At 55.4% G+C, this 18,611-nt stretch overlaps 1 protein-coding gene across 1 annotated transcript in view; it reads left to right on the top strand.

Moving 5' to 3' along the window:
• LOC142916550 (mutS protein homolog 4-like) overlaps window positions 1–17,856 on the top strand; it is a 34,538-nt gene extending 16,682 nt beyond the window's left edge. Inside the window, exons 12-21 of the mRNA XM_076061672.1 lie at window positions 3,932–4,109; window positions 5,060–5,188; window positions 7,287–7,390; window positions 8,712–8,836; window positions 9,473–9,673; window positions 10,088–10,206; window positions 11,432–11,560; window positions 11,659–11,899; window positions 16,020–16,108; window positions 16,205–17,856. Coding sequence (XP_075917787.1) covers window positions 3,932–4,109; window positions 5,060–5,188; window positions 7,287–7,390; window positions 8,712–8,836; window positions 9,473–9,673; window positions 10,088–10,206; window positions 11,432–11,560; window positions 11,659–11,899; window positions 16,020–16,108; window positions 16,205–16,396 — 1,507 coding nt within the window. The 3' untranslated portion in view covers window positions 16,397–17,856. The remainder of the gene's footprint in view (window positions 1–3,931; window positions 4,110–5,059; window positions 5,189–7,286; window positions 7,391–8,711; window positions 8,837–9,472; window positions 9,674–10,087; window positions 10,207–11,431; window positions 11,561–11,658; window positions 11,900–16,019; window positions 16,109–16,204) is intronic.
• The last annotated feature ends 755 nt before the right edge of the window (window positions 17,857–18,611 follow it).

The raw sequence follows: 18,611 nt of genomic DNA, 5'->3' as shown, positions 1-18,611 counted from the left end.
GGTGGGGGTGGTGGTGGTGGTGGGGGTGATGGTGGTGACGGTGGTAGTGGTGGTGCTGGTGGTGGGGGTGGTGGTGGGGGTGGTGGTGACGGTGGTGACGGTGGTGACGGTGGTGGTAGTGGGGGTGGTGGTGTGGGTGGTGGTGGGGGTGGTGGTGATAGTGGTGGTGGTGACGGTAGTGAGGGTGATGGTGGTGATGGTGGGGGTTGTGACGGTGGCAAAAACAACCCCCTACCTCCTCTTTGGTGCTGGATGGCAACGCTGTGGTGGGCAGTGCCATGGGGGGAGGTGCCTATTTAGATTTTTGGCTTTTCCCTTCATGACGTTTGTAGCCACCACAGCGGCCAATTGGGGGCTCTGGATGGGTGCGAGGGGCTGGTAACCCATCCACGTTCAATTAATTATCACCAAACCATGAATGAAAAATGTAATTAATAAGCTTGTGCCAGAGGCCCCGGGGGGATAGGCATCTATGACGTCTCCTGGCCAAACACTATTTGGCGGAGTCAGGAGACTGAATCCTTCCCCTCGGGGCTCCTCCTTTAACAACGAAAAGCCACTACGGATGGCCTCGTAGAATGTTCGAATGCTCACTGCGCAGGAGAGGTTGCCACTTCTCTGTTGGGAGCTGGACCGGTACCGCCTGGATCTCTGTTGTAATCAGGAGGTCCGGTGGACCGGCTCTGGCTCCTGCCACCGTGAGGGGTGGACAGTCTTCTACTCAGGGGAGGAGACTGCCAAACAACAGGGAGTGGCTCTTCTTCTAAACAAAAGAATGAAGGGGGCGTGGGAGCGTGGCGGTAAGGTGTGGGAAGCTGTAGTCCCCAGGCTACTTTGGGCTCGCCTTCCCATCAACCGGAGGTGAGGAGTAGTGGTCGTGGTTACTTATGCCCCCACCGAAGATGAACATCCGTGGAGGGATGTAGGCAAGGCCGATGAGTCAGATGCCTCCTATAACCTCCTGTCACAGGTGCTAGCTAAAGTGGACCCTCGGGATAGAGTCATCTTGTTGGGTGACTTCAATGCCCGAGTTGGTCATGATGCTGGCACCTGGTCTGGAGTGATTGGAAGGCATGAGCCAGATCCGTTCAATAACAACGGCAGGAGGCAGCTAGATTTTTGTGCAGCCCATGGGCTTATAATTACCAACACGCTGTTCCGGCATCGGCGCATCCACACAACATCATGGATGCATGCCAGGTCTAAGCAAGGCCATCTACTGGATGTTATAGTGACGGAACAGCGGATGCGGGCCCATGTCCTTGACACCAGGACCTTCCGTGGTACTGATCTGCCCACTGACCATTGACTAGTCATCTGTAAGATGCGCCTGCCATTCTTCCACTCCGGTAGTGGGTGTACACCCAGGACCCCATTCAAACTCATAGTGGCCTGGTCTCAGTGCGGCTGGGGTTGGCATCGTCCCCCACTCCTCCTGATGTCGAGGGACAATGGGCGAGATTTAGAACTGTGGCTCATGCAGCTGCAATGGCTGCTTTGGGTACACGGTCCAGACCTCCCCAGAGACCTTGGCTGACAGAGGAGGTGTTCAGGCTGGCTGAGAAAAAGCGACAGGCCCACTCTCATAGCCTACAGCATCCCACGTCGGAGAATGAGGAGGCTTACCGCAACCTTCGCTCGGAGGTTTGGAGAGCCGTGAGGCGCTGCAAGGATGGGTGGTGGTCGCGGGTTGCTGAGGAGATGGAGTCTGCCTCAATGGCCCGCGATCACAAATCGCTCTTTAACTCCATAAAAAATATAACCAGCAGCGCCACACCTATTACCATCATTAGGGGAAAGAACAGTGATCCAATCTCCGACCCCGAGGAACAGGTTTGCATATCTGCTGAGCATTTCTGTGAGGTCCTGGGGGAGGGAAAATCCCTCAACCTGGAAAACATCGTGGGCCAAAGTGGGGATGACACTACTGAGGCTGCGGTGCCTCAAATATTGGAAGAAGTCACCCCCTTGAGTAGCTGGCTGAGGTGCCATCTGTTGAGGAAGTACTGAAGGCGATCCAGAGTCTGAGACCAGGAAAGGCACCGGGCAGAGACGATCTCCCAAGCAAAATGCTGAGGGAGGGTGGCGTTTGTTCACAAACTGCCCTACATGACATCATAACAACAGTCTGGACCACTGGATGGGTTCCGCAGGATTGGAAGAATGCCCTGGTGGTCCCCCTCTTTGTAGTAAGGGGACCGCACAGACTGTAACAACTACAGGGGTATCTCACTCCTCAGTGTGCCGGGAAAGGTCCTGGCAAGGATTATTCAACATCGCCTTTCAAGGCACGCTTAGGAGAGGCATGCGGAACCCCAATGCGGTTTCAGGAAAAGGCGTTCCTGCAACATGTCATATTTTCTGTCTACAGTATAGTATAGGTGTAGGGAATTCCAACAAGACCTACATCTCCGCTTTATTGACCTGGTCAAGGCCTATGACACCATCAGTAGGCCTGGGCTCTGGGTTGTTCTTCGTGCTTTCGAAGTCCCTGACCCTCTGCTCATGATCATTAAGGACCTTCATGATAGTGAGCGGGCCCAGGCAAAACTACGTGGCCGGGAGTCGGAGCCATTCCCTGTACACCTTGGGGTGCGACAGGGATGTCCTCTGGCTCCCACATTATTAAACATCTATTTTGACCACGTAGTTCGTGAAGCCTTCAGTAGCTGTACCGGAGGAATTCCCATCTGGTACAGATAGAATGGGAGGCTGATCGATGCCCGGGTGCGGTCAAGGGATGGCTCCCGATTGTTCAACCATGTAATGTATGCCGATGATCTGGGAATTGCTGCTCACTCAGAGGAGGAGTTGGAGGCGCTGCTGCTGAACCAGGAGCTTGCCACTAAGAAGTGGAGCCTTACCCACTGAAACTAAGCACTTGCCTGGGTATTTTCTGCCATCGGACACTCCACCCCCACAACTTCCAATTGGTGATGGGATAGTTGTGGGGAGAGTGGAGAGTTACCCATACCTGGGCAGTGTGCTCATGACCGGCTCCGGTTTAACAGCACTCGGAATCGGTCAAGCGGCATTATATTTTCATCGGTTGCGTAACGCTGTGTGGAAGCTACCTGGTCTGTCGCTCCGCACTAAGCTTCAGGTCTTCTCGGCCACAGTCATTCCCTCCCTTCTCTATGCTTGTGAAACGTGGACCCCCCTAATGGAACATCTTTGCTGGTTAGAAACATTTAGGCTGGCCTGTCTACGATCCATCCTGGGTTTAACCAGGCTGGATTGTGTGAGGAGCTCACAAATCCTTGAAAGATCTGGACAAAGTCCCATCAGTGAGCTCCTCCGGCAGGCAACACTGCGTTGGCTGGGTCATGCAGCCCGCATGCCCAGCGATCACATGCCGAAACAGCTTTTGTTCAGCCGGATCAAGGGGGCTAGAGAAGAGATGGAGTGGTGTGGTACAGGAGGCACGGGCTAGAGAAGAGATGGAGTGACGTGGTACAGGAGTACGTAGAGCTGAGTGGACTTGCCGATGACTGGTACCAGCGGTGTCAGGATCGGCCTCTGTGGAGGAGGCTCATGAAGGACGCTACTGGGCAGTTGGAGGCAGTCGCCCTCCAACAACAACGGAGGGCGGAGGAGCGATGCTCACAACAACGAGCGGAGCGCCGGGTGGCTAAAGCACAGCGGGTTGGCACAGTAGGAGGCACAGGTGGTGCATCAGCCACTCATCTCACTCAGTCCCCCCCTGGCACCTGGGTCTGCCCCGTGACCTTCGTGCCAGCGTGCGTTCAACACTTCACGTGGCCTCGAAGTGCACATGGCCTGGCACAAGCGTCGTGGTGACGTCACCGCCACTTAGTGGTGAACGGCGGTTGCCGTTGTCGTTGTTGTTGTCGGCGACGGTGGCGGCGTCGATGGCGGCGGCGACACCACAACCCCCACCGCGTCTCCTCCCCCGCTGTCCCCGTGCCAGGTTCCCTGCGATCCTGGCCAAGCTGCGCACGGTGCTGACCGACGATTTGCCCTTCCGCAAGGGCAACCTCCTCTCGGCCAGGACACGGCGCTGCCACGTCGTGCGCCCCGGCCTCAACGGCTTCCTGGACCTCGCTCGGCGCATCCTCTCCGAGGCCGTCGGAGACATCGAAGGCACGGCACGGCTGACCCACCCGTAGCCCTCCCCGGCCGTCTTTGTATCTCTCTCTTCCTCTCTCTCTACCGCCTGCTGCTGTACGTTTGGAGTTTGCGTGTCTCTCTCATCATCGTCATCATCACGGTGGCTGCGAGATGTCAACTACCTCGCCTGGTACGCAGGAGGTCGTGGGTTCCACCATCATCTCCCCCCCCCTCTCCTCCTTTCTCCCCCACTCTTCCCCCTCTCTCCCCTGCCCAATCTCTCTCTCTCAGAGACCAACAAACAGCTCTCCGTGATTCACAACCTGCCCACTCTCTCTCTCCCAGAGATCATCAAACAGCTCTCTGTGATTCACAACCTGCCCATTCTCTCTCTCCCAGAGATCAACAAACAGCTCTCCGTGATTCACAACCTGCCCATTCTCTCTCTCCCAGAGATCATCAAACAGCTCTCCGAGATTCACAACCTGCCCATTCTCTCTCTCAGAGATCATCAAACAGCTCTCCGAGATTCACAACCTGCCCATTCTCTCTCTCAGAGATCATCAAACAGCTCTCCGAGATTCACAACCTGCCCATTCTCTCTCTCCCAGATATCATCAAACAGCTCTCCGAGATTCACAACCTGCCCATTCTCTCTCTCCCAGAGATCATCAAACAGCTCTCCGTGATTCACAACCTGCCCATTCTGTCTCTCAGAGATCATCAAACAGCTCTCCGTGATTCACAACCTGCCCATTCTCTCTCCCAGAGATCATCAAACAGCTCTCCGTGATTCACATCCTGCCCATTCTCTCTCTCAGAGATCACCAAACAGCTCTCCGTGATTCACAACCTGCCCATTCTCTCTCTCCCAGAGATCATCAAACAGCTCTCCGTGATTCACAACCTGCCCATTCTCTCTCTCCCAGAGATCATTAAACAGCTCTCCGAGATTCACAACCTGCCCATTCTCTCTCTCCCAGAGATCATCAAACAGCTCTCCGAGATTCACAACCTGCCCATGTCCATGAGCTACAGCGCCGTGCGTGGCTTTTACATCCAGACGTCCGCTCACTCCCTGCAGCCCGAACAGCGTCTGCCAGAGGTCTTCATCAAGGTCAACGCACAGAGACTCACAGATTCACCACACAGAGACTCACAGACTCACCACACAGACTCATAGACTCATCGCACAGAGACCCATAGACTCATCGCACAGAAACCCATAGACTCATCGCACAGAGCCCACAGACTCACCACACAGAGACTCATAGACTCATCACATAGAGACCCATAGACTCATCACACAAAGACCCATAGACTCATCACACAGAGACCCATAGACTCATCACACAGAGACCCATAGACTCATTGCACAGAGACCCATAGACTCATCGCACAGAGACCCACAGACTCACCACACAGAGACTCATAGACTCACACAGAGACCCATAGACTCATCACACAGAGACCCATAGACTCATCACACAGAGACCCAGAGACTCATCACACAGAGACCCATAGACTCACCATGCAGAGACCCATAAACTCATCACATAGAGACCCACAGACTCACCACGCAGAGACCCATAGACTCATCACACAGAGACTCAGACTCACCACTCATAGACTCACCACTCACAGACTCACCACTCATAGACCCAGAGTCTATGTGTGAGTCTATGTGTATAGGTGTGAGTCTGTGTCTAGGTGTGTCTATGTGTATAGGTGTGAGTCTGTGTCTATGTGTGAGTCTATGTGTCTAAGTGTGAGTCTGTGTCTATGTGTGAGTCTGTGTCTATGTGTGAGTCTATGTGTGAGTCTATGTGTCTAGGTGTGAGACTATGTGTGAGTCTGTGTCTACGTGTGAGTCTATGTGTCTAGGTGTGAGGCTATGTGTGAGTCTATGTGTCTACGTGTGGGTCTGTGTCTATGTGTGAGTCTATGTGTCTATGTGTGAGTCTATGTGTCTATGTGTGTGTCTATGTGTGAGTCTATGTGTCTACGTGTGAGTCTATGTGTGGGTCTATGAGTCTATGTTTGAGTCTATGTGTCTACGTGTGAGTCTATATGTGAGTCTATGTGTGAGTCTATGTGTCTATGTGTGGGTCTATGTGTTTATGTGTGAGTCTATGTGTATCTGTGTGTGAGTCTATCTGTGAGTCTATGTGTCTATGTGTGAGTCTATGTGTCTATGTGTGTGTCTACGTGTGAGTCTATGTGTGAGTCTATGTGTCTATGTGTGAGTCTATGAGTCTATGTGTGAGTCTATGTGTCTATGTGTGAGTCTATGTGTGAGTCTATGTGTGAGTCTATGTGTCTATGTGTGAGTCTATGAGTCTATGTGTGAGTCTATGTGTCTATGTGTGAGTCTATGAGTCTATGTGTGAGTCTATGTGTCTATGTGTGAGTCTATGTGTGTGTCTACGTGTGAGTCTATGTGTGAGTCTATGTGTCTATGTGTGAGTCTATGAGTCTATGTGTGAGTCTATGTGTCTATGTGTGAGTCTATGTGTGAGTCTATGTGTGAGTCTATGTGTCTATGTGTGAGTCTATGTGTTTATGTGTGAGTCTATGTGTGAGTCTATGTGTCTACGTGTGAGTCTCACCCCTCACCCCACCACTCACCACACCCCTCACTCACCCCTCACCACCCCTCACTCACCACTCACCACCCCTCACTCACCACTCACCACCCTCACTCACCACTCACCACACCCCTCACTCACCACTCACCAACCCTCACTCACCACTCACCACCCCTCACTCACCACTCACTCATCACTCACCACTCACCACCCCTCACTCACCACTCACCACCACTCACTCATCACTCACCACCCCCCACTCACCAATCACCACCACTCACCCCACCACTCACCACTCACCACCCTCACTCACCACTCACCACCCTCACTCACCACTCACCACTCACCACCCCTCACTCACCACTCACCACCCCTCACTCACCACTCACCACCCCTCACTCACCACTCACCACCCTCACTCACCACTCACCACTCACCACCCCTCACTCACCACTCACCACCCCTCACTCACCACTCACCACCCCTCACTCACCACTCACCACCCCTCACTCACCACTCACCACCCCTCACTCACCACTCACCACCCCTCACCACCCCTCACTCACCACTCACCACACCCCTCACTCACCACCCCTCACTCACCACTCAACACCCCTCACTCACCAGGTGAGCAAACGTGGGAACCTTCTCAGCTACACCACCATGGACCTCATGAGGCTGAACTGCCGCAGCCAAGAGGCCGTGGAGGAGATCTACCTCATGTCCAACGTGTGAGGGAACACCCCTGCCCCAGGCAGAGTGTGGTGGACTAATCTCCATCTGTTCCTTGACTCACTGCCGCTTCTACCTGTGGGGGTTGCAGAGGAACCCCCTGGCTATGCCCTGCACTACTATACACTACACTATACACTACACTATACACTACACTACACACTACACTATACACTACACTATACACTACTATACACTACACTATACACTACACTATACTACTATACACTACACTATACACTACATTATACACTACTATACACTACACTATACACTACACTATACATTACTATACACTACACTATACACTACACTATACACTACTATACACTACACTATACACTACACTACACTATACACTACACTATACACTACACTACTATACACTACACTATACTCTACACTACTACACACTACAATATACACTGCAATATACACTACACTACTATACACTACACTATACACTACACTTCTATACACTACACTATACACTACACCATACACTACACTATACACTACACTACTATACACTACACTATACACTACACTATACACTACAATATACACTACACTATACACTACACTATACACTACACTATACACTACTATACACTACACTATGCACTACACTATACACTACACTATACACTACATTATACACTACTATACACTACACTATACACTACACTATACACTACACTATACACTACTGTACACTACTACACTACACTATACACTACACTATACATTACACTATGCACTACACTATACACTACACTATACACTACTATACACTACACTATACATTACACTATGCACTACACTATACACTACTATACACTACTGTACACTACTACACTACACTATACACTACACTATACACTACACTATACACTACTATGCACTACACTATACACTACACTATACACTACACTCTACACTACACTATACCCTACATTATACTCTACTGTACACTACACTATGCACTACACTATACACTACACTATACACTACTGTACACTACACTATACACTACACTATGCACTACACTATACACGATACACTACAGTATACACTACACTATACTACTATACACTACACTATACAGTACTGTACACTACTACACTACACTATACATTACACTATACACTACACTATACACTACTGTACACTACTACACTACACTATGCACTACACTATACACTACACTATACTCTACTGTACACTACACTATGCACACTATACACTACTGTACACTACTCTTTACACAACACCCTTTGGGGGGGGGGAGGGTGACCCCCGCTCTGTCTCCGTGCCCAGGGTGTTGTCTAAGCTGTTTGCGGAGATCCGGGAGGACATTGTGTGTCTCTACAAGCTTGCTGACGCAGTGTCCATGGTGGACATGCTGCTGGCATTTGCTCACCGCACCACGCTCACCAAGTCCGGTACGCGGTGGGTGGGTGGGTGAGTGAGTGGGTGAGTGAGTGGGTGAGTGGATGGGTGGGTGAGTGAGTCGGTGGGTGAGTGAGTGGGTGAGTGGGTGAGTAGGTGGGTGGGTGAGTGAGTGAGTGAGTGGGTGGGTGGGTGAGTGAGTGAGTGGGTGGGTGGGTGAGTGAGTGGGTGGGTGGGTGGGTGAGTGAGTGGGTAAGTGGGTGAGTGAGGGAGTGAGTGAGTGGGTGGGTGGGTGAGTGAGTGAGTGAGTGGGTGAGTGGGTGAGTGAGGGAGTGAGTGAGTGGGTGGGTGGGTGAGTGAGTGGGTGGGTGAGTGAGTGAGGGAGTGAGTGGGTGAGTGGATGAGTGAGTGAGTGGCCTTCACCCCCCGTGACCTCCCCCCGTGACCTCCGCCCCCGTGACCTCCGCCCCCGTGACCTTCACCCCTGTGACCTCCCCATGTGACCTCCGCCACCATGACCTCCGCCCCCGTGACCTCCGCCCTGTGACCTCTACCCCGCGACCTCCCCCCTTGACTCCTCCCCCCCATGACCTCCCCCCCGTGACCTCCCCCCCTTGACCTCCACCCCCATGACCTTCACCCCCGTGACCTCCCGTGACCTCCCCCCCACTGTCTGTGGTGAGCTGCAGTCCGTCCGGAATTCTCTGACACGCTGGCCCTCAAAGGGGCTCGCCACCCCATCCTGGAGCGGGTGCTGGGCTGGCCGCTGGTGCCTAACGACGTCTTCCTGTCGGACGCCTCCAACTTCCTCATTGTCACGGGGCCCAACAACAGCGGCAAGTCCACGCTGCTGAGACAGGTGGCACTCTGCCAGGTGATGGCACAGATCGGTGAGTGGGTGGGGGGGTGAGTTGGTGAGTGAGTGAGTGGGTGGGTGAGTGAGTGAGTGAGTTGGTGAGTGGGTGGGTGAGTTGGTGAGTGAGTTGGTTGGTGAGTGAGTGGGTGAGTTGGTGAGTGAGTGGGTGGGTGAGTGAGTGAGTTGGTGAGTGAGTAGGTGAGTAAGTAAGTGAGTGAGTGTTTGAGTGAGTGAGTAGGTGAGTAAGTGAGTGAGTGAGTGTTTGAGTGATTGAGTGAGTAGGTGAGTAAGTAAGTGAGTGATTGTTTGAGTGAGTGAGTAGGTGAGTAAGTAAGTGAGTGAGTGTTTGAGTGAGTGAGTAGGTGAGTAAGTGAGTGAGTGAGTGTTTGAGTGAGTGAGTAGGTGAGTAAGTAAGTGAGTGAGTGTTTGGGTGCTACCACTGCTTCAGGTTGCTTCGTGCCAGCCGACTTTGCCTGCGTGAGGATCGCTGATCAGATCTTCACTCGCATCGGTGTGGACGACGACATCCAGCCACTCTCCTCCACCTTCACCATCGAGATGAGAGAGGTGGGTGGGGAGTGAGAGGGTGGGTGGGTGAGTGGGTGGGTGGGTGGGTGAGTGGGTGGGTGAGTGGTTGGTTGGGTGTGTGAGTGGGTGGGTGTGTGAGTGGGTGGGTGAGTGGTTGGTTGGGTGTGTGAGAGAGTGAGTGGGTGGTTGAGTGAGAGGGTGGGTGAGTGGGTGGGTGGGTGTGTGAGTGGGTGGGTGAGTGAGTGGGTGGGTGAGTGGTTGGGTGGGTGAGTGGGTGGGTGTGTGAGTGGGTGGGTGAGTGGTTGGTTGGGTGTGTGAGAGAGTGAGTGGGTGGTTGAGTGAGAGGGTGGGTGAGTGGGTGGGTGGGTGTGTGAGTGGGTGGGTGAGTGAGTGGGTGGGTGAGTGGTTGGGTGGGTGAGTGGGTGGGTGAGTGGTTGGGTAGGTGGGTGAGTGGGTTGGTGAGTGGGTGGGTGAGTGGGTGGGTTAGTGGGTGTGTGAGTGGGTGGGTGAGTGGGTGGGTGAGTGAGAGGGTGGGTGAGTGGGTGGGTGGGCTGGTGTGTGAGTGGGTGGGTGAGTGGGTGGGTGGGTGTGTGATTGAGTGGGTGAGTGGGTGTGTGAGTGAGTGGGTGGGTGAGTGGGTGGGTGAGTGGTTGGGTGGGTGAGTGGGTGGGTGAGTGGTTGGGTAGGTGCGTGAGTGTGTTGGTGAGTGGGTGTGTGAGTGGGTGGGTGAGTGGGTAGGTGGGTGAGTGGTTGGGTGGGTGAGTGAGTGGGTGAGTGGGTGGTTGAGTGAGAGGGTGGGTGAGTGGGTGGGTGGGTGAGTGAGTGGGTGGGTGAGTGGTTGGGTGGGTGAGTGGGTGGGTGAGTGGGTGGGTGAGTGAGTGAGTGGGTGAGTGGTTTGGGTGGGTGAGTGGGTGGGTGAGTGGGTGGGTGGGTGAGTGAGTGGGTGGGTGAGTGGTTGGGTGGGTGAGTGGGTGGGTGAGTGGGTGGGTGAGTGAGTGGGTGGGTGAGTGGTTGGGTGGGTGAGTGGGTGGGTGAGTGGTTGGGTAGGTGGGTGAGTGGGTTGGTGAGTGGGTGTGTGAGTGGGTGGGTGAGTGAGTGAGTTGGTGAGTGGGTGGGTGTGTGGGTGTGTGAGTGGGTGGGTGAGTGGGTGGGTGAGTGAGTGGGTTGGTGAGTGAGTGAGTTGGTGAGTGAGTGAGTTGGTGAGTGGGTGGGTGTGTGTGTGGGTGAGTGGGTGGGTGACCCCCGGTGACCCCCATGACCCCAGGTGAACTACATAGTTCGCACAGCCACCGACCGCTCTCTGGTGATCATCGACGAGCTCGGGAGGGGCACCGGGGTCCACGAGGCCCTGGGGATCTGTCACTCGGTCTGTGAGTGTCTCCTGCAGCGCAAGGTGGTGACCACTCACACTCACCACTCACACTCACCACTCACACTCACCACCCTCACCACCCTCACCACCCCTGTGTGTCTCCCCCCCCCCCCCCCCAGACGTTCACCATCTTCGCCACCCACCACCTGGAGCTGAGCCACCTCTCTACCCTCTACCCCAACGTCTCCAACAGCCACTTCCTGGTGGAGTCGCGCAATCAGCAGCAGCAGCAGCAGCAGCAGCTGCCCTGGGCCGGCCGTCGTGACGGTAAAGCCGCTGGTGCCGACGACTCGCGGACGGTGCCACGTGTAACGTGCACGTACAAGCTGGTGCAGGGGCACACGCCGGACACGCACTATGGTACTACGCGTGTGTGTGTGTACGTGTGTGTATGTGTCTCACTCCGAATCAGTCGAGCGGCAATATCTTTTCATCGGTTGCGTAACGCTGTGTGGAAGCTACCTGGTCTGTCGCTCCGCACTAAGCTTCAGGTCTTCTCGGCCACGGTCATTCCCTCCCTTCTCTATGCTTGCGAAACGTGGACCCCCCTAATGGAACATCTTCGCCGGTTAGAAACATTTAGGCTGGCCTGCCTACGATCCATCCTGGGTTTAACCAGACTGGATTGTGTGAGGAGCTCACAAATCCTTGAAAGATCTGGGCAGGGTCCCATCGGTGAGCTCCTCCGGCAGGCAAGGCTGCGATGGCTGGGTCATGTAGCCCGCATGCCCAGCCACCGCATGCCGAAACAGCTTTTGTTTGGCCGGATTGAGGGGGCTAAGCGGGCGCGGCACGGGCTAGAGAAGAGATGGAGTGATGTGGTACAGGAGGACGTGGAGCTGAGTGGACTTGCCGATGACTGGTACCAGCGGTGTCAAGATCGGCCTCTGTGGAGGAGGCTCGTGAAGGATGCTACTGGGCAGTTGGAGGCAGTCGCCCTCCAACAACAACGGAGGGCGGAGGAGCGACGCTCACAACAGCGAGCGGAGCGCCGGGTGGCTAAAGCACAGCAGGTTGGCACAGTAGGGGGCACAGGTGGTGCATCAGCCAGTCATCTCAGTCAGTCGACCCGTGGCACCTGGGTCTGCCCCGTGACCTCCTGCCAGCGGGCGTTCGACACTTCACGTGGCCTCAGGGTGCACATAGCCTGGCACAAGCGTCGTGGTGACGTCACCGCCACTTAGTGGCGAATGGCGGTTGTTGTTGTTGTTGTGTGTATGTGTACGTGTGTGTGTTCTTCGTGCTTTTGGAGTACCTGACCCTCTGCTCACGATCATTAAGGACCTTCATGATGGTGAGCGGGCCCGGGTAAAACTACGTGGCTGGGAGTCAGAGCCATTCCCTGTACACCTTGGGGTGCGACAGGGATGTCCTCTGGCTCCCACATTATTTAACATCTATTTTGACCACGTAGTTCGTGAAGCCTTCAATAGCTGTACCGGGGGAATCTCCATATGGTACAGATATAATGGGAGGCTAATCGATGCCCGGGTGCGGTCAAGGGATGGCTCCCTATTGCTCAACCACGTTATGTATGCTGATGATTTGGTAATAGCTGCTCAGTCAGAGGAGGAGTTGGAGACGCTGCTGCTGAGACTGGAGCGTGCCACTAAGAGGTGGGGCCTTACCATCAGCCCCACCAAAACTAAGCACCTGCCTGGGTATTTTGTACCATCGGACACTACACCCCCACAACTCCCAATCGGTGATGGGGCAGTTGTGGAGAGAGTGGAGAGTTTCCCATACCTGGGCAGTGTGCTTATGACTGGCTCCAGTTTAACAGCAGAGGTCTCACTCCGAATCAGTCGAGCGGCAATATCTTTTCATCGGTTGCGTAACGCTGTGTGGAAGCTACCTGGTCTGTCGCTCCGCACTAAGCTTCAGGTCTTCTCGGCCACGGTCATTCCCTCCCTTCTCTACGCTTGCGAAACGTGGACCCCCCTAGTGGAACATCTTCGCCGGTTAGAAACATTTAGGCTGGCCTGCCTACGATCCATCCTGGGTTTAACCAGACTGGATTGTGTGAGGAGCTCACAAATCCTTGAAAGATCTGGGCAGGGTCCCATCGGTGAGCTCCTCCGGCAGGCAAGGCTGCGATGGCTGGGTCATGTAGCCCGCATGCCGAAACAGCTTTTGTTTGGCCGGATTGAGGGGGCTAAGCAGGCACGGCACGGGCTAGAGAAGAGATGGAGTGATGTGGTACAGGAGGACGTGGAGCTGAGTGGACTTGCCGATGACTGGTACCAGCGGTGTCAAGATCGGCCTCTGTGGAGGAGGCTCATGAAGGATGCTACTGGGCAGTTGGAGGCAGTCGCCCTCCAACAACAACGGAGGGCGGAGGAGCGATGCTCAGAACAACGAGCGGAGCGCCGGGTGGCTAAAGCACAGCAGGTTGGCACAGTAGGGGGCACAGGTGGTGCATCAGCCAGTCATCTCAGTCAGTTGACCCGTGGCACCTGGGTCTGCCCAGTGACCTCCTGCCAGCGGGCGTTCGACACTTCACGTGGCCTCACGGTGCACATAGCCTGGCACAAGCGTCGTGGTGACGTCACCGCCACTTAGTGGCGAATGGCGGTTGTTGTTGTTGTTGTTGTGTACGTGTGTGTGTGTGTACGTGTGTGTGTGTGTACATGTGTGTGTGTGTGGTCCGGCAAAACAACCCCCTACCTCCTCGCGGTGCCGGACAGGCAACTCTGTCGTGGACAGTGCTTTGGGGGGAGATCCAATTTTGATTGGCTCCTCCCCTCATGGCAAATGTGTCTACCACAGGGGCTAAACGGGGGCTCTGGACAGGTGCGAGGGGCTGGTAACCCTTCCACCTTCAATTAATTACCACGAAACCACGAGTTAAACCGAAATATGTAACTAATAAGCTTGTGCCGGAGGCCCCGGGGGGACAGGCGTCTATGACGTCTCCTGACCAAACCCCATTTGGCAGAGCCAGGAGACTGAATATCTACCCTCGGGGCTCCTCCAGAAACAACGAAAAACCACTACGGGTGGCCACGTGGAATGTTCGAACGCTCACTGCGGAGGAGAGGCTGCCACTCCTCTGTCGGGAGCTGGACCGGTACCGCCTGGATCTCTGTGGTATTCAGGAGGTCCGGTGGACCGGCTCTGGCTCCTACCACCATGAGGGGTGGACAGTCCTCTTCTCACGGCAGGAGACTGCCAAACAACAGGGAGTGGCTCTTCTTCTAAACAAAAGAATGAAGGGGGCGTGGGAGCGTGGTGGTGAGGTGTGGGAAGCTGTAAGCCCCAGGCTACTTTGGGCTCGCCTTCCCAACAACCGGATGTGAGGAGTGGTGGTCGTGGTTACTTATGCCCCCACCGAAGACGAACATCCGTGGAGGGATCCAGGCAAGGCCGATGAGTCGGATGCCTTCTATGACCTCCTGTCACAGGTGCGAGCTAAAGTGGCCCCTCGGGATAGTCATCTTGTTGGGTGAATGCCCGAGTTGGTCATGATGCACCTGGTCTGGAGTGATTGGAAGGAATGGGCCAGACCAGCTCAATTACAACGGCAGGAGGCTGCTACATTTTTGTGCAGCCCATGGGCTTGTAAATACCAACACGTTGTTCCGGCATCGGTGCATCCACACAACATCATGGATGCATGCCGGGTCCAAGCAAGAACATCTGCTGGACTACATAGTGACGGACCAGCGGATGCGAGCCCATGTCCCTGACACCAGGACCTACCGTGGAGCTGATCTGCCCTCTGACCATCGACTTGTAATCTGTAAGATGCACCTGCAATTCTTCCACTCCGGTGGTGGGTGTACATCCAGGACCCCATTCAAACCCTTAGTGGCATGCTCTGCCGGCTGGGATTGGCATCGTCCCCCACTCCTCCTGATGTCGAGGGTAAATGGGCGAGGTTTAGGACTGTGACTCATGCAGCTGAAATGGCTGCTTTGGGTACGCGGTCCAGACCTCCCCAGAGACCCTGGCTGACAGAGGAGGTGTTCAGGATGGCGACAGGCCCACTATCATCGGCTACAGAATCCCACGGCGGAGAATGAGGAGGCTTACCGCAGCCCTCGCTCGGAGGTTCGGAGAGCCGCGAGGCGCCGCAAGGATGGGTGGCGGTCGCGGGTTGCCGAGGAGATGGAGTCTGCATCAGTGGCCCGCGATCACAAATCGCTCTTTAACTCCCATCAAGAAAGTAACCTGCGGCGCCACAACCAATTACCATCATTGGGGGAAAGAACGGTGACCCGATCTCCGACCCCCAGGGAACAGGTTTTCAGATTTGCCGAGCATTTCCGCGAGGTCCCGGTAGTGGGAGGGGGGAAACCCCTCGGCCCGGAAAAACTCATCGCGGCACAAAGTGGGGACGGCCCTGCCGAGGCCGCCGGCGCCTCAAACATCGTGAAGAAGAAGCCGTCGCCTTCCGCGACGCGGTCGGCGTCTCACGGCCACCACCCTCCCCCTCCCACCCCCCCTCCCCCTCCCCCTCCGCGTGCCCCGCGTCCAGGTCTGGAGATGGCCACGCTGTCATCGCTGCCGCCCTCCCTGCTGCGCGACGCCACGGGGCTTCTGGCTCGGATCGGCGGCAAGAGCTGGGTAACAACGCTGACCCCCGCCGACACCCCCGCCGCGACCCCCCCGCGACCCGCCCGTGACCCCCCCCCCCCGTGACCCCTCCGCGACCCCCCCCAGATGGAGCGTCAGGCCGACTCCGCGCCCGTGCTGCGCCGAGCGGCCGTCCACCGCCTCGCGACGCGGCTGGGCCAGGCGGCGCGACACTCGCGGCTGGACGGAGCCAGCCTGGCCACGTACCTGGGGTCGCTGAGACAGCGGTACCTCGACGAGCTGGAGCACATCGCTGACGCCACCGCTAACACCCACTGAACAACACCACCACCAACACCACCACCGCTAACACCCACTGAACGACACCACCACCAACACCACTAACACCCACTGAACGACGCCGCCACCACCACTACCACCGCTAACATCCACTGAACGACACCAACACCACCACCGCTAACACCCACTGAGCGACACCGCCACCAACACCACCACCACTAACACCCACTGAACGACACCACCACCAACACCACCGCTAACACCCACTGAACGACACCACCACCACCACTACCACCGCTAACACACACTGAACGACACCACCACCAACACCACCACCGCTAACACCGCTAACACCCACTGAACGACACCACCACCACCACCGCTAACACCCACTGAACGACACCACCACCACCACCGCTAACACCCACTGAAGGACACGACCACCAACACCACCACCACCGCTAACACCCACTGAACGACACCACCACCACCACCACCGCTAACACCCACTGAACGACACCACCACCACCACCGCTAACACCCACTGAAGGACACGACCACCAACACCACCACCACCGCTAACACCCACTGAACGACACCACCACCAACACCACCACCACCGCTAACACACACTGAACGACACCACCACCAACACCACCACCACCGCTAACCCCCACTGAACGACACCACCACCAACACCACCACCGCTAACACCCACTGAACGACACCACCACCAACACCACCACCACCGCTAACACCCACTGAACGACACCACCACCACCGCTAACACCCACTGAACGACACCACCAACACCACCACCACCGCTAACACCCATTGAACGACACCACCACCAACACCACCACCAACACCACCGCTAACACCCACTGAACGACACCACCACCGCTAACACCCACTGAACGACACCACCAACACCACCACCACCGCTAACACCCACTGAACGACACCACCACCAACACCACCATAAACACCACCACCACCGCTAACACCCACTGAACGACACCACCACCACCACCGCTAACACCCACTGAACGACACCACCACCAACACCGCTAACACCCACTGAACGACACCACCACCAACACCACCACCGCTAACACCCACTGAACGACACCACCACCACTACCGCTAACACCCACTGAACGACACCACCACCAACACCACCACCGCTAACACCCACTGAACGACACCACCACCAACACCACCACCGCTAACACCCACTGAACGACACCACCACCACCAACACCACCACCGCTAACACCCACTGAACGACACCACCAACACCACCACGATCCAACACCACCAATGCTAGCACCACCACCACCAATTCCAGCACCACCACCACCACGGTGGAGGGGTAAGCATGTGGGTACCATTGTGTGGTGTGGGGTAGGCTGACGGAGGTCCTGATTAGCCAGACGATGATGTTATTTCGTGCTGTGTTGTTGGATATATAAACATAAAGTTTACTGTCAAACTGGCTCAGTGATTGAGTAATTTCGTGAGCAAGCGACTGAGTAAGCAGCTGAGCTCCTGAGTGAGTCACTGGCTGAGTGAGTGAGTCACTGGCTGAGTGAGTGAGTGACTGGCTGAGTGAGTGACTGGCTGAGTGAGTGAGTGGTTGAGTGAGTGAGTGAGTGATTGGCTGAGTGAGTGAGTGGCTGAGTGAGTGACTGGCAGAGTGACTGGCTAAGTGACTGGCTGAGTGAGTGAGTGACTGGCTGAGTGAGTCACTGGCTGAGTGAGTGAGTGACTGGCTGAGTGGGTGACTGGCTGAGTGAGTGAGTCACTGGCTGAGTGACTGGCTGAGTGAGTGAGTGACTGGCTGAGTGAATGACTGGCTGAGTGAGTCACTGGCTGAGTGGGTGACTGGCTGAGTGAGTGACTGGCTGAGTGAGTGACTGGCTGAGTGAGTGAGTGCCGAGTGAGTGATTGAGTCCGTAATAGAGGTTTTGTTGGTTTAGATGGCGTAAATATATAAATGTTGTGTCGTTAAAATCAGCCAGCCTAGATGCATGAGGTCACTGAGACAGACCCAGCAGGTGCCGGGGTTGTACTGCTGTGCCAGGCTAGGTGCATGAGGTCACAGATACAGACCAGCAGGTGCCATGGGTTGTACTGCTGTGCCAGGCTAGGTGTATGAGGTCACTGAGACAGACCCAGCAGGTGCCGTGGGTTGTAGTGCTGTGCCAGGCTAGGTGCACGAGGTCACAGAGACAGACCCAGCAGGTGACGT

This window comes from Petromyzon marinus, unplaced genomic scaffold, assembly GCF_048934315.1.
Source record: "Petromyzon marinus isolate PM22_M1 ecotype Great Lakes invasive population unplaced genomic scaffold, UKy_Petmar_22M1.pri1.0 PM_G_Scaffold_4, whole genome shotgun sequence".
Lineage (NCBI taxonomy): Eukaryota > Metazoa > Chordata > Hyperoartia > Petromyzontiformes > Petromyzontidae > Petromyzon > Petromyzon marinus.
This window is presented reverse-complemented; position numbering and strand designations above follow the sequence as displayed.